General features: G+C 41.3%; 1 protein-coding gene across 2 annotated transcripts; it reads right to left on the bottom strand.

Moving 5' to 3' along the window:
- Window positions 1–9,728: 9,728 nt before the first annotated feature.
- On the bottom strand, window positions 9,729–13,325 carry LOC103501458 (probable serine/threonine-protein kinase PBL7). 2 transcript variants are annotated; one of them, XM_008465036.3, is made up of 6 exons: window positions 13,111–13,325; window positions 11,499–11,740; window positions 11,185–11,320; window positions 10,701–10,959; window positions 10,486–10,618; window positions 9,729–10,314 (listed from the first exon to the last, which is right to left on the bottom strand). In XM_008465036.3, the coding sequence occupies exons 1-6, from the start codon at window positions 13,262–13,264 to the stop codon at window positions 10,036–10,038; spliced, it is 1,203 nt and encodes a 400-aa protein (XP_008463258.1). In that variant the 5' UTR covers window positions 13,265–13,325; the 3' UTR covers window positions 9,729–10,035. The 2 variants fall into 2 exon arrangements, with proteins under 2 accessions (XP_008463258.1, XP_050935916.1); XM_051079959.1 differs by having other exon boundaries at window positions 13,097–13,112.
- Window positions 13,326–15,680: the final 2,355 nt, after the last annotated feature.

Below are 15,680 nucleotides of genomic sequence, written 5' to 3'. Positions count from 1 at the left end.
GGAACCATATGTTGTGGAGACATCTTGCAGACTTAGGAAGTTTTGAGTTTTCAAAATTTGTGTATATGAAAAGAATTTAATGAGACTTCGAATAATTAATGTCAAACTTAAATCAGAGTTTGGCCAATTCCATCCTAAGCTACATTTGTTCAAAAAAAAAATCATCAAATGTGGGGTAAGGATCAATGAGATGGATGAAACTTAAGTTTCAAATGAAGTAATTGATAAACAAATTTTGGAGGAAATATTTTAAATTAAACACTTCAACTCCAATCTGTAACGCCCCAACAAATTTGATTTCCTTTTTATTATTATCTTAAGTGTGGATATGGAAATTTCGAATTTATTTGAGGAAACGGGCGAGTAAACCCGTAAGGCGCAAGGAAGCTGACTGGTGGGATCCCCTAGTGGGTTGCACCACCGACCGACCTTGATCTTCTGAGAAGGGTTCGAGTGTGAGCATGCCTGTCGGGACCCGACAGATGGTGAACTATGCCCGAGTAGGGCGAAGCCAGAGGAAACTCTGGTGGAGGCCCGTAGCGATACTGACGTACAAATCGTTCGTCTGACTTGGGTATAGGGGCGAAAGACTAATCAAACCGTCTAGTAGCTGGTTCCCTCCGAAGTTTCCCTAAGGATAGCTGGAGCCCGCGGGCGAGTTTTATCGGGTAAAGCCAATGATTAGAGGCATCGAGGGCGCAACGCCCTCGACCTATTATTTAACTTTAAATAGGTAGGACGGTGTGGCTGCTTTGTTGAGCCACACCACAGAATCGAGAGCTCCAAGTGGGCCATTTTTGGTAAGCAGAACTGGCGATGCGGGATGAACCCGAAGCCGGGTTACGGTGCCTAACTACGCGCTAACCTAGATCCCACAAAGGGTGTTGGTCGATTAAGACAGCAGGACGGTGGTCATGGAAGTCGAAATCCGTTAAGGAGTGTGTAATAACTCACCTACCGAATCAACTAGCCCCGAAAATGGATGGCGCTGAAGCTAGCCCGTTAACTCGCACACATGTCAGACTCCTTGGTCGCACACATGTCAAACTCGCCCGTTACATGATGATGTTATGTATATGTATGTTATGGTTAGGGTACCTGTTAGCTTAGCCTATTAGAGTCGTACCTGCATGGGTGTCCTTCGGGATCACCACCTATTTAGGACTGCGTAGTCCGACGGGACGCCAGTCTAGCATGGATATAAATATGATTCGAGTGATTCGACGGGATCCTCGCAGCCCGATTGTCTTAGTGCTTCCTCCGGGTTCACTACAGACCAGTATGTCCTAGGTGCTCCCCCGGGACACCGAAGACAAGATTTTCGTTCCTATGGGAGCGCATGTTGCACGTGTTCGGGAACGTGCCAGAGATTGGGTACCATTTTTCAGGACTCTAATAGGAAGTTAACAGGCACCTAGTGAGACTAGTAGTGGGTCCCTTACTGAGTATTTTATACTCACTCTCTCCATGTCATGTTTTTCAGGTAGAGGCCGAGGTAGGGGCAAGGGCAAGCTGGCGAGCAACCAGAAGTGACCGTGGCGAGCCATAGGGATTTCTGCTTCCGCTTACACCTCGTTTTAAACATTTAGTACTTGGGTTTTATTTTCTTCTTTATTTACTATGTCATTTCTTTAAAAGTAGATAGGGCCCGAGTAGGATTTTAATATTTGTTTATATTTCGCACATTACCGTGATTTGATTTTTATAAATAAAATTCTGAGTTTTTATTCGTTTTAACTAAACTTTATGACTTAAATCATGTTATTTACATTTAGTAATGACTTCGGCTCAGTATAAGGAGTTGGGTCGTTACAGTTAGTATCAGAGCCCAGTGTTTTAGGTTCTTTAGACTGACTTACGATTTAAGTCTTTGTTTTATTCTGGCTTTATTTTACCCTATGGCTATACGGTCATTCGTCACTCGCCAGGTATGTCTTAAAGCCTTACTAATGTTAAGATTATAACCTTTCCTGAATAGAATAAACATAGAAATTTGAGTGTTATGTTCTTGTGGTGAAAGTTTTTACTAGTGAAATTTAGAGAGAATGCCGCCACATAGAGGTGCACGCCGAGGAGGTGGTAGGGGAGGCAGAGGAGCCGATCGTGGCCAGCCGAAGAAGTAACCTACTGTGCCGGCGGCCGACCCTAACGCACCGGTCACCCAGGCGGATCTCGCCGCAATGGAGCAGCGCTATTAGGACATGCTGCAAGCCGCTCTAGCGCCTTTCCTCGCTGCCCAGCAAAACCAGGCCGCGCCTGTTCATGCCCAAACCGTCATTCCTCCAGCATCGGTGGAAGCTCAGCCCGCGCCAGTTCAACTGTCGGCTGACGCCAAACACTTGAGAGACTTTAGGAAGTATAATCCTAAGACTTTTGACGGATCCATGGACAACCCCACAAAGGCCCAAATGTGGTTGACGTCCATAGAGACTATCTTTCGGTACATGAAGTGCCTAGAAGACCAGAAGGTGCAGTGTGCGATTTTCTTCCTCGAGGATAGAGGCACCGCCTGGTGGGAGACTGCTGAGAGGATGCTGGGGGGCGACATCAGCAAAATAACCTGGGAGTAGTTCAAGGAGAACTTCTACGCCAAGTTCTTCTCTGCCAACGTGAAGCACACCAAGCTGCAAAAGTTCCTAAACTTGGAGCAAGGCGACATGACCGTGGAGCAGTACGACGCGGAGTTCGACATGCTATCCCGTTTCGCTCCCGATGTGGTAAGGGATGAGGCTGCTAAGAATGGGAAATTCGTTAGAGGTCTCAGACTAGACCTCGAGGGCATCGTTCGAGCCCTCCGGCCAGCTACTCATGCTGATGCACTACGTATAGCACTAGATTTGAGCATGCATGAGAGAGCTGATTCGTCCAAGGTCGTCGACAGAGGGTCAGCCATGGGACAGAAGAGGAAGGTTGAGTCGCAGCCTGACGTGATACCACAGCGAACTCTGAGGTCAGGAGGTGTCTTTTAGAGGCACCGACGGGAGCTTGCAGCAGCCGGGAGAACTCTGAGAGAGCTACCTGTCTGTACTACCTGTGGGAGAGTCCATGGAGGTCGTTGCTTGGCCGGGAGCGGAGTTTGCTTCAGGTGCAGACAACCAGGGCATACTGCTGACGCATGTCCTCGGAAACCCTTTGAGACGACACTGCTCCAGCCTTCTGCTTCCCAGCAAGGAAGAGTTTTTGCCACTACCCGTCAGGAGGCCGAGCGAGTTGGTACGGTGGTGACAGGTACGCTCCCAATCTTGGGGCATTATATTTTTGTACTGTTTGAGTCTGGGTCGTCCCACTCGTTCATATCCTCTGTGTTCGTTCAGCATGTGGGTTTAGAGGTAGAACCATTGGGTAGTATTTTGTCTGTTTCTACTCCTTCTGGGGAGGTCCTGTTGTCTAAAGAAAAAATAAAGGCATGCGGGTAGAGATAGCGAATCATATGTTAGACGTGACCCTACTAGTGTTAGACATGAAAGATTAGGACGTGATTTTAGGCATGGATTGGCTGTCGGCTAACCATGCAAGCATAGACTGTTTTGGTAAGGAAGTCGTCTTTAACCCTCCCTCTGGGCCTAGTTTCAAATTTAGGGGGGCGGGCATTGTATGTATACCCAAGGTCATCTCAGCCATGAAGGCGAGTAAACTGCTCAGCCAGGGTACTTGGGGCATCTTGGCAAGCGTAGTGGATACCCGAGAACAGGAAGTTTCCCTGTCCTTCGAACCAGTGGTAAGGGAGTACCCTGATGTTTTTTCCGACGAGCTTCCAGGACTTCCCCCTCCCAGGGAGATAGACTTCGCCATCGAGTTAGAGTTAGGCACTGCTCCTATCTCGAGGGCCCTTTACAGAATGGCTCCAGCCGAGCTAAAGGAGCTGAAGGTACAGCTGCAGGAGTTGCTGGACAAGGGTTTCATCTGACCTAGTGTGTCACCTTGGGGAGCCCCAATGTTGTTTGTGAAGAAGAAGGATGGGTCGATGCGCCTTTGCATTGACTACAGAGAGCTGAATAAGGTGACAGTCAAGAACCGCTACCCCTTGCCCAGGATTGATGACTTGTTCGATCAGTTGCAGGGAGCCACTATCTTTTCTAAGATCGACCTGCGAACAGGCTATCACCAGTTGAGGATCAGGGACAGTGAAATCCCTAAGACGGCCTTCCGTTCTAGATACGGACATTACGAGTTCATTGTGATGTCTTTTGGGTTGACTAATGCTCCTGCAGTATTCATGGACTTGATGAACAGGGTGTTTAAGAACTTCCTAGACTCGTTCGTCATAGTTTTCATTGACGACATTTTGATCTACTCCAAAATGGAGGCTGAGCATGAGGAGCAATTGCACCAAGTTTTGGAGACTCTTCGAGCCAATAGGCTGTATGCCAAGTTCTCCAAGAGCAAGTTTTGGCTGAAGAAGGTATCTTTCCTTGGACATGTGGTGTCCAGTGAGGGAGTTTCTGTGGATCCAGCAAAGATCGAAGCGGTTACCAATTGGCCTCGACCGTCTACAGTTTGCGAGATTCGTAGTTTCCTGGGCTTGGCAGGTTACTATAGGAGGTTCATGGAAGACTTCTCACGTATAGCCAGCCCCTTGACCCAGTTGACCAGGAAGGGAACCCCTTTTATTTGGAGCCCAGCTTGCGAGAGCATCTTCCAGGAGCTTAAGCAGAAGCTAGTGACTGCACCAGTCCTGACAGTGCCCGATGGGTCGGGAAGTTTTGTGATCTACAGTGATGCCTCCAAAAAGGGACTGGGATGTGTCCTGATGCAGCAAGGTAAGGTAGTTGCTTATGCCTCCTGTCAGTTGAAGAGTCATGAGCAGAACTACCCTACCCACGACTTAGAGTTGGCAGCAGTGGTTTTTGCACTGAAGATATGGAGGCACTATCTGTACGGCGAGAAGATACAGATTTTCACTGACCATAAGAGCCTGAAGTATTTCTTCACCCAGAAGGAGCTGAACATGAGGCAGAGGAGGTGGCTTGAGTTAGTGAAAGACTATGACTGCGAGATTCTGTACCACCCAGGTAAGGCAAATGTAGTAGCTGACGCACTGAGTAAGAAGGTTGCACATTCAGCAGCACTGATCACCAAGCAAGCCCCCTTACTTAGAGATTTTGAGAGAGCCGAGATTGCAGTTTCAGTAGGAGAGGTTACCTCACAGTTGGCTCAGTTGTCAGTACAGCCGACCTTGAGGCAGAGGATTATCGTTGCTCAGCTAAATGATCCTTATTTGGTCGAGAAGCGTCGTTTGGTAGAGACAGGCAAGGTGAGGATTTCTCCATATTCTCTAACGATGGCCTTACGTTTGAGGGACGCTTGTGTGTGCCGGAAGACAGTGCAGTCAAGACAGAGCTTTTGACTGAGGCTCGCAGTTCTCCATTTACCATGCACCCTGGAAGTACGAAGATGTACCAGGACTTAAGGAGTGTCTATTGGTGGAGGAACATGAAGAGAGAAGTGGCAGATTTTGTCAGTAGGTGTTTGGTGTGCCAGCAGGTGAAGGCACCTAGACAGCGACCAGTCGGGTTGTTGCAACCCTTGAGTGTGTTGGGATGGAAATGAGAGAGTGTGTCGATGGACTTTATTACAGGACTGTCCAAGACTTTAAAGGGCTATACAGTGATCTGGGTTGTTGTCGACAGACTCACGAAGTCAGCCCACTTTGTTCCAGGGAAATCCACTTACACTGCCAGTAAGTGGGGACAGTTATATATGACGAAGATAGTGAGACTACATGGAGTACCTGTATCCATCGTTTCAGACAGAGATGCTCGTTTCACATCGAAGTTCTGGAAAGGACTTCAACTTGCATTAGGCACGAGGTTAGACTTCAGCACAACTTTTCATCCGTAGACCGATGGTCAAACAGAGAGGCTGAACCAGATTTTGGAGGACATGCTGAGAGCCTGTGTGCTTGAGTTTTCAGGGAGTTGGGACTCCCATTTGCATTTGATGGAGTTCGCCTATAATAACAGCTACCAGACTACTATCGACGTGGCACCATTTGAGGCTCTGTATGGTAAGTGTTGTAGATCTCCTGTCTGCTGGGGCAAGGTTGGTGAGCAGAGGATGCTAGGCCCCGAGTTAGTTCAGACCACCAACACAGCCATGCAGAAGATTCGAGCTCGTATGTTGACGACACAAAGCAGACAGAAGAGTTATACTGATGTGCGGCGTAAGGATCTCGAGTTTGAGGTGGGAGACATGGTCTTTCTGAAGGTAGCACCTATGAAGGGTGTTCTGAGGTTCAAGAAGAAGGGGAAGCTAAGTCCACGTTTCGTAGGGCCGTTTGAGATACTAGAGCGAATTGGCCCTGTAGCTTATCGCTTGGCGTTGCCCCATCTCTTTCTACAGTGCATGACGTATTCCATGTCTCCATGCTGAGGAAGTATGTCGCAGACCCGACGCATGTAGTGGACTACGAGCCACTGCAAATCAGTGAGAACTTGAGCTACGAGGAGCAGCCTGTCGAGATCTTGGCAAGGGAAGTCAAGAAGCTCCTTAGTCGAGAAATTTCACTGGTCAAAGTTCTTTAGTGAAACCATGGAGTTGAATAGGCCACATGGGAGAGAGAAGAGGACATGAGAGCCCAGCACCTCGAGCTGTTCGAGGATTAGAACTTTCGAGGACGAAAGTTTTTCAAGAGGGGAAGATTGTAACGCCCCAACAAATTTGATTTCCTTTTTATTATTATCTTAAGTGTGGATATGGAAATTTCGAATTTATTTGAGGAACTTGGTTATTTTGACCTTGTGATTAATTAAGGTTTAGAGTTATAATTATTTTGAATTGGTTAATAATAGTTTTATTTGGAAAATAAATTTGGTAAAGATTAAAGATAGTTGGGTGGAGGAGAGAGAAAATTGATTTGGTTAAATTAATGGTGAGATATTATTTGGTAAAAGAAAAAGGAAAAGAAGGGATGTATGTCATTGGTTGGAATTGAGATTTTTGGGGCAAGGAGGTAAAGCATTAAATTAAAGCAAATAAAATAAAATAAAGGGTTTTATTTTATTTAAATGGGGCATTGGGAGGTGCAATTAATGCACCATCACCATCACCTTCACCAAGGAGAAAAAAACTCTAGCCCTAAAATCCGCCGCCACCTCTCCCTTCTCCGCCAGCCGCCGCCGTCGACGTCATCACAGAACAGCCGAGCCAACCGACACCATCCGAGCCGCCACCCTTCGCGTCTCCAAGCCGTCAGACCCGCGCCGCTAGCCGCCTGAATTCGAAAGCCGACCCGCATCGCCAACCGATCCCTCCCGTCATCCGCGTCGTTTCGCCTCGAGCCGATCCGCACTGCTCTGCCTCGATCCACTCCGCCTGATCTGCTCTGCGTCCCCCTCTGCCACGAAACCAACCGTCGCCCATTCGCGACCGTTCGTCGGAGCCGAGCGCCGACCGCTGAAACCGAGCACCGTCGATTGAAGTTGCAAAGTCGAGCCGCGTCTCCTACCCGCGTCCAGCGCTAGCCGAGCCGTGCAGCCGCTCCGTGTCGCCACTCGACCCGAACGTCAAGCCGCGCCCGAGCGTCAAGCCGCACCCGCGCACAAGCTGTGCCGCGTACACCTGCAAGTCGAGTCGCGCCTCCCTTCTGTCGCAAGTCGAGTCGCACGCGTGCAGCACCTGTGCCCGAGCCGAGCCGCGCCTGCGCACGAGGCGAGCTGCACCTGCGCCCAAGCCGAGCCGCTCCTTGCTTTTCCAGTCGAGTTGCGAAGCCTTTTTGGAGCCACCTAGTTTTTTGGTCCTTTCCCCCACGTGTCCTTGGTAAGTTTGTGGTAAGTTGGTTGGGTTTTTGGCATACCCAACAAAGAGTAATCTTGGTTTTAAATAATTTAATTTTGGGTTAAATTAAATTATTTTTTCTGAAAGGGCCGGTTGAACCAAGTGGAGTTGGAACGTGGGATTTCTCGACTTAAAAGGGAATTATCGCAACCTTGATCTTGGGTAAGTTGCTTCGAACGACTCTTGGACTTCTTTTCCATGAAGGTTAGGTTATTAATTGTTGTTCCTAACTATTTATGACCTCGTTGCTTGGAAAGCACACTTTTCTTGCTGTTAGGACTCGTCGAGCAAATCTCCAGGTAAGAGATTTCTACTACTAGCTCTACGACTAGAACCATGAGACCGCATACACCTCCAGTTATGCATGTTAAGGACTAGACTATATAACACATGTAAATTAATGAGAGCATGATGTGACTGATGATGTGGTTTTATATGATGGCATGGTAATGTGATGACGTGGCTTATTATGACTGTATGTTGGATATTGTGATGAGATGTGAGATGATGATTAGACTGATATGATTACATGATGATGTTATGTATATGTATGATATGGTTAGGGTACCTGTTAGCTTAGCCTATTAGAGTCGTACCTGCATGGGTGTCCTTCGGGATCACCACCTATTTAGGACTGCGTAGTCCGACGGGACGCCAGTCTAGCATGGATATAGATATGATTCGAGTGATTCGACGGGATCCTCGCAGCCCGATTGTCTTAGTGCTTCCTCCGGGTTCACTACAGACCAGTATGTCCTAGGTGCTCCCTCGGGACACCGAAGACCAGATTTTCGTTCCTACGGGAGCACATGTTGCACGTGTTCGGGAACGTGCCAGAGATTGGGTACCATTTTTCAGGACTCTAATAGGAAATTAACAAGCACCTAGTGGGACTAGTAGTGGGTCCCTTACTGAGTATTTTATACTCACTCTCTTCATGTCATGTTTTTCAGGTAGAGGCTGAGGTAGGGGCAAGGGAAAGCTGGCGAGCGACCAGAAGTAACAGTGGCGAGCCATAGGGATTTCTGCTTCCGCTTACACCTTGTTTTAAACATTTAGTACTTGAGTTTTATTTTCTTCTTTATTTACTATTTCATTTCTTTAAAAGTAGATAGGGTCCAAGTAGGATTTTAATATTTGTTTATATTTCGCACATTACCGTGATTTGATTTTTATAAATAAAATTATGAGGTTTTATTCGTTTTAACTAAACTTTATGACTTAAATCATGTTATTTACATTTAATAATGACTTCGGCTCAGTATAAGGAGTTGGGTCGTTACACAATCCTTGATTTGTAATAGGCTAAATCTAATATACATATAAATATATATATAATACCTATAATATATATGCACTTTAAAAAGTTGTAATATTATTCTTAAAGTTTCGTAAATGTTTCGATCTTCCGTTTTAGGTCATGCAAAGCTATTTAGATGTCGATTCTCAATAAAATCAAGAATTATAAAAAAAAAATTCTACAAAGTAGTTCTGAAATGGTAATATTAAAACTTTTAAAAATAAACGAGTATTTTGGAAACAAAAAGCAAAGTTTAATGATATTTCCATAATTTAACCTTAATAATATATATATCGATAAGAATTATTTAAAAAGTAACACTACATCACTAATATAAGCATTAGACCTTAAAATTTACTAATATATTTGATCCAACATTTCATTCATTCATATCCTGAGTTAAAATAGATTATCTATATCCATCACAGTATAAGATATACAACACTGATGATATCTAGAATAATGATATTTTTACTGTATTTTATAGATATTTTAGTTTATTTTGCAATATTTAAAAACATAGAAATAAATTACTAATTTATTCCATGTCCTAAAGAAAAGGATGAAAAAGAAGAGATGCAATTGCAACAAATATGGTAAAGGAAAAAAAAGGATTTGAGAAGAGGAATAATAATAATAAGAATTAGAATCATTACAACAACAAAAGCTTTTACATTTATTCAAGTCACAAGGGTCAGGAAGCCTACAAATACAATCTAAATACAGCCTTCCCCATTTACAAAACATTAGTCACTTACATCACAAACAAACTACAAGGGGAATCGATTACACATCCTATGACCTTCTCATTTTCCACGATACACCGACCAAAAGCCTTCAGCTAAGACAATAAACTATTGGCATATGAATATGTATTTATTACAACTCAAACCGCTCTAAAATCTATGTATGTTAGCTTACAGAAATCACACGTCGAGGCAACCTGTTGTTTCTTTCATTCAGTCTCCCGAACTAGCATTGTCGTGCGGTGCAGGCGACTTGGTAGCGCTGGAACTAGAACTGCTACCAATAATCTTTGAAGTTGTCCTATAATTTCTCACAAGTGGAACTAATGACTGGACAACATCGGCCATCAGCGGCCTGTAATCTGCTTCCGGTTGAACACACATTGCTGCAATTGCTGCCACTTGAACAACATCTTTCATAGAATACTGACCTTCCAATGCAGGGTCCATTATATGCATCACTCTCTCCCTGTCGGTCAGCCTCGGCAAAGCCTGTCTCACCAATCATCCCAATATAACGAGAAATGAGAATTGAAATTTTTATTCAAATTGGAAACCAAAATTCTGAGTGTTAGTTTGAGAACTTTGAGCAAATTCTACTTTGTCATGAGCTATAATTTCATCACAGAAATTTTCAAAAATTGAAAGGGTTAAAGAGCTCACCCAAGAAACAAGAGAAGCTTCCCCAGGAGTTCTCTTCATATCAACTGGGACTCTACCTGTGAGCAGCTCCAAGAGGACAACCCCATAACTATAAACATCTGATTTTGTCGTTAAATGCCCTGTTAGTGCATACCTGCAAGAAAAAGTGACCTTATACTTCAAAAAAAGTTGAAATGCAACACGAGCATCAAACATTTTTGTAAAAAGTTTCTTACTCAGGGGCAACATAGCCTTGTGTCCCCAAAACTCGAGTAGAGACATGACCCCCGGCTTTGTCTGAGCCGATTTTTGCCAATCCAAAATCAGAAACCTTAGCATGAAGATTTTTGTCCAACAGAACATTGCTGCTCTTGAAATCCCTATGAATTACTGGGGGGCATACGTGTTCATGTAAATACTCCAAACCTTTGGCAGCTTCGAGTGCAACTCTCAGTCGTGTTTCCCAGTCCAACTTAACGCTGATGGAATTTGAACCTGAACTTAAAATTTCATGAATTAAAATCAAAATTGGAAGAATCTTGAGCTACATCATAATCGACTAATGCTTGTAACTTCAAGATTAGTGTGCCTCAACTCTTGAAAGAGAATCCTCCATCCCTCTCCGTTGAAGGCGTGTGGGAAAGACAACTAATGGATATGTTCAGTTAAATTGAGTTTATGTTGGTAAGAACTAGTTGGTCAAATAAATCTAATACGTACTGCCAACAGGGTATAGATGTTCTTGCAGACCGCCATTGGCCATGAACTCGTATACGAGCAATTTATGGTTGTTATCCGAGCAGTACCCGAGCAATGCCAACAAATATGGCGAATGAAGCCGCCTTAACAATTCCACCTATTGACAAGGTTATAAAGTAATCAATAATCAACTTCTAAACAAAGAGAGCCAAAGCATTAAATTAAAAGGAACTCAGCATTATATTAGTATTCATAAGAAGTTCAACAGTCTTTTGTTCCCATTTCTTCTAAACAAAGAGAGCCAAAGCATACAAAATGAGTCCATAGAAAATTACCTCCACTTTAAATTCATCCTCTCCCTGCTTTCCCGCTTGATCCATAAGCTTAATCGCAACCTTTCTCCCATCATTCAGGACTCCTCTATATACATGGCCAAAGCTACCATGCCCAACCACATTTGACTTGCTAAAACCACCAGTTGCAGAGTGTAGCTGCTTGAAGGTGAATAATTGGAGACCTTTCTCAGTTGAAAATTCTTTAACATTTTCAAAACTACCTCCATCTTCAAGATCAGCCCCTTCAAGAATTGAGAATTACCAGCACATATCAACTACATCATCAATTTTCTGATATATGCAGACAAATTAAAGTTTAAAAGCTAAAACCAAATAAAAACAGGAATCAAATCATTTGAAGCATAGAAGGAAAAACTCTCCTGCAGTCCAGACAAAAACACAAATAACAACTGTATTGCAATATCAAGATAAATTAAATTATCTAATCACCTGTCGATAGGGCTATATCTCTCCTACTATCCACCCACTATGGAGATCCTCTAGCTAATTAACATTGATTCCCCTGCTCATATCCTATTACTTTCTACGGTTAACTGAAATCCAATTAGTGAGCGACCTAGTACCAAGGATTAAAACATCGATCACAGGCTGATATATCTATAAATCGAAAGGTTCAACATAAATATTAAAGATCTATTCATATCTCTAATATCTTTAATAAATGCTCGTGAAACACTACAAAAGAAATGGTCTATCTATTTAGTTCAATATGAATAAAAATAGTAATAACAATATTAATAACTTAGTTTAGGAGTAAAAACAACTTAACTTTTATTCAAAATAATTTTAACAAACCTTTTTACTAACATAAATATTTGTCAATATCAATATTTCTGTAAAATTAAAATTCTGATATCAATATTCACGTCAACATTTTAATCCTAGCATGATGGTACTAGTGATTCCAATGGCTTGCATTATTAAACACAACCAAACCCCTAGTATATCTAAGGCTTAATATAGCACAGCAGTACATCAAAGTAACTTTTTTTTTTTTTGCTTCCTTTGGGTGGGTGGGGGCGGAGGTAGAACACAACTAAACGATGGCCTTTTAAAGTATATCAGAGTTTGATTGGATGACATGTAATTTGAAAGATTTATTTATCAACATTTCTTGATCCAGCCTAAAAGTATATTACAAATTAAGAAAAAATTATATAATTGTGTAAATTTCCCCTTACATACTTTCAAAAGTTTAAATTTCCTTATACTACATTATTAACAATATTACAACCATCCTCCTTATTCCTTGCAATTAATAAATAGCATCAAAAGAAATATACATTGATGCATTAATTACACAACAATAAGGAGAAGCAGAACCTCCAATGGACTGGACCAGACTGGACCACATGACACAATATCTTCCTTAGTCAATAGTCATTACTGTTGTGCCGACAAGTTTTTGTTCAAATAAAAGAAGCAACAATTTACGAAACCAGAAAACAAAAAGAAAAGGCATTAATCACCATCTATTAACAGTTGAAGAAATTGAAATGATCCTTTAATCCAAATTCAAGGCGATTTCTAAAACAGTAAATACATAAGGCGGAAAGAAAAGAAAATATAAATGATACCAAATGAGGCGTACTTTTGCGGATCTTGAGGCGTTTAGAGACCTTATTGCTGATATAGCAGTAGTAGCTAAAAGCAACGAGAAGAGAAACGAGAGCGAGAGAAGCAAGAACAACGATTGCTAAGAGAACGAGCTGCTGTTTTCTTCGGTAGTCATCTTCAACTTCCATTTTCTTTAGGTCGAAAGAGTAAACCCTAGCAAATTTCCGATTAGGAATTTGGAGGTGGCGGTGGGTGGGGGGGGGGGGGGGGGGGCGGAGGAGGAGGAGTAGGAGAAGGTGCAGTGAGTGAGTTTTTGGATGTTTTCGAAGTGTTTTTTAGAGGGGAAATTGCCAAAAACTAAGACAGACTTTGGGGGCAGAGATGGAATTTTCAAATTTTGTGACTTTTGAGACAAAGTGGTCAAGAAAGGTCAAAATTGCCCCTTGCTGGAAAAAAAAAAAAAAAAAAAAAAAAAAGTCTTAAGAGAGGTGTTTATTTTGAAGGAGATGGTAAGCTACAATTTTGGATATACAATATATACTTAGTGTTCAGTACGAACGTAAAAAGTGTACCTGATTTTAAAGAGAGCTAATAGGTATAGTTACTACTAGGCCAACTAATTATATCGATATTAAGTTAGTTATATTTGTCGGAGCTCATACTACCTATAGGTTTAGGGATTGTCTGACTGAAATTGGACATAGTATTAAAAATTATGATGGATTGTTTGAGGTCTCCCAACTTTAATTTTAGATCAATCTAATTTTACTTTTCTTAATTTTATAGGGGAAAAATGGTGAGATGTTCTTGTAGTGTTTAAAGAAGGCATATAATGGTATTTGTATAAATGGATAGATGGATATTGCATATAATGATTTAGGTGTGACTTAGATGCCTTGGTGATTCATTGTATAAAGTGTGTGGTTGCATTCTAGGGAATAGTTGCTACTATTGATTGGTATTTTAAGGTGAGTATGTACATATACTAGTTACATTTTATTCTAATGCCCATTTAATTTTAGGTATTATTTTATATCTACCGATATTTCTCAACTATCTTTCCACATCCAATATTGAAATACTTAGTTTAAACTAATTTTTATTCTTATTTTAGGTGATTTAAGGTGGGTACACGCATCTCCAACAATAATGAAAATAACTAAAATTTTAAACAAAACTTTTTTCCCATTAATTGCACTCACCCTAAAGCATCAAAGTCGCCTATAAAAATGAGTTAGAATTGAGTGTTTCAAGTTTTGAAGTTGTTTCGAGATACTTTTTTTCATCTTGTAGGCATCCCACAACGATCTTCTAACTTTTAGACTCAACGTGTATTATCCTAAATCAATCTTACACTTGTTTTTAGGTGATTTAATGTAGTTTGACCTATATTAGGCTTGATTTTTAGGTTTTTTTTTTCATCTCGCAAATTCTAGGTATTTTGTTTTCTATATCATGTAGTTTTCAAACATCCAAACTAATTGATATTACAAGATGATGTAAAAAAAAAAAAATTGTATCTAAATAACACATCTAGCTAAACTCATCTTAAATTACCTAAAATACATGTAAAAATGATTTGGAGGTGGATTTTTAAATTTTGTAAGTGGATAAGTTGTTGCAAGGTATTTCAAAATGTTGCAAGATTAAATAGAAAACAATACCTAAATAGGTATCTAAAACATGTCTAAATCCACTCTTAAAACTCCTAAAATACATATAAAAATGATTTGAAGTTGATGTAATTTCTAAGTTTGAAAGTTGGAAAGTTGTTAGGGAAATATTGGCAGATTATCCTAAGTGATTTGTTTATGTTGTCACCCTATATGGCAGGTGTGTTGGATAAAAATATGTTGCAACGAACAAATTCTAAAAAATATTGGGTGCATTATTTCATACATCATACAACAGACAATATGATAAGTATTATATTAGGTTTGTTTCATACATATATCTCCACCAATAAAAAATGACGAAAATGTACAACAATATTTTTTTATATTAATCTTGTACAATTGACTTCTTATTATATATGCAATTTGGTTATATTTGCCGAATTTATCCATTATGAGAGCTTCACAACTTATCTATATTGGAAGTCTTTAATTCCTACCAAAAAAACAAAAGGAAAAGAAAGTTAAAACAAAAACTTCCAACAAATATAAAATTCATTTTGGATTAGACATTTCAAATTTAAAAGTTGTATGATATTGGTTATATATATTCGAGATTAAAAAAAAAAAAGTAGTAGGTTAAAAACACTTCCTAAAACATGTATAGAATTTGACATGGGGAGAAGTTTTGTTTTGCCAACAAGAATATTTGAGTTTGTAGAAATAGTTTCTGGCCATGAAACAAATTAAACATTGGTAGAAATGTAGGTTCTGTCGAGGTGATGACGGTCATGGGTGAAAAGGACTTTCTGCCAACGTACTTTTTATGGACAGAAATGTCTTTTTTGCCCACAAGTTTATTTGGTGTGGGCATTTCTGTTGACGTAACGTTAACAACATGGTCAGACGAAAAGACAACGGGGTTTCAGCCACGAAGCGTGCCCACACACAAATAACGTCAATAGAAGCTCTACTCACGTTTTTCTTAAGA

Source organism: Cucumis melo, chromosome 12 (genome assembly GCF_025177605.1).
Source record: "Cucumis melo cultivar AY chromosome 12, USDA_Cmelo_AY_1.0, whole genome shotgun sequence".
NCBI lineage: Eukaryota > Viridiplantae > Streptophyta > Magnoliopsida > Cucurbitales > Cucurbitaceae > Cucumis > Cucumis melo.
This window is presented reverse-complemented; position numbering and strand designations above follow the sequence as displayed.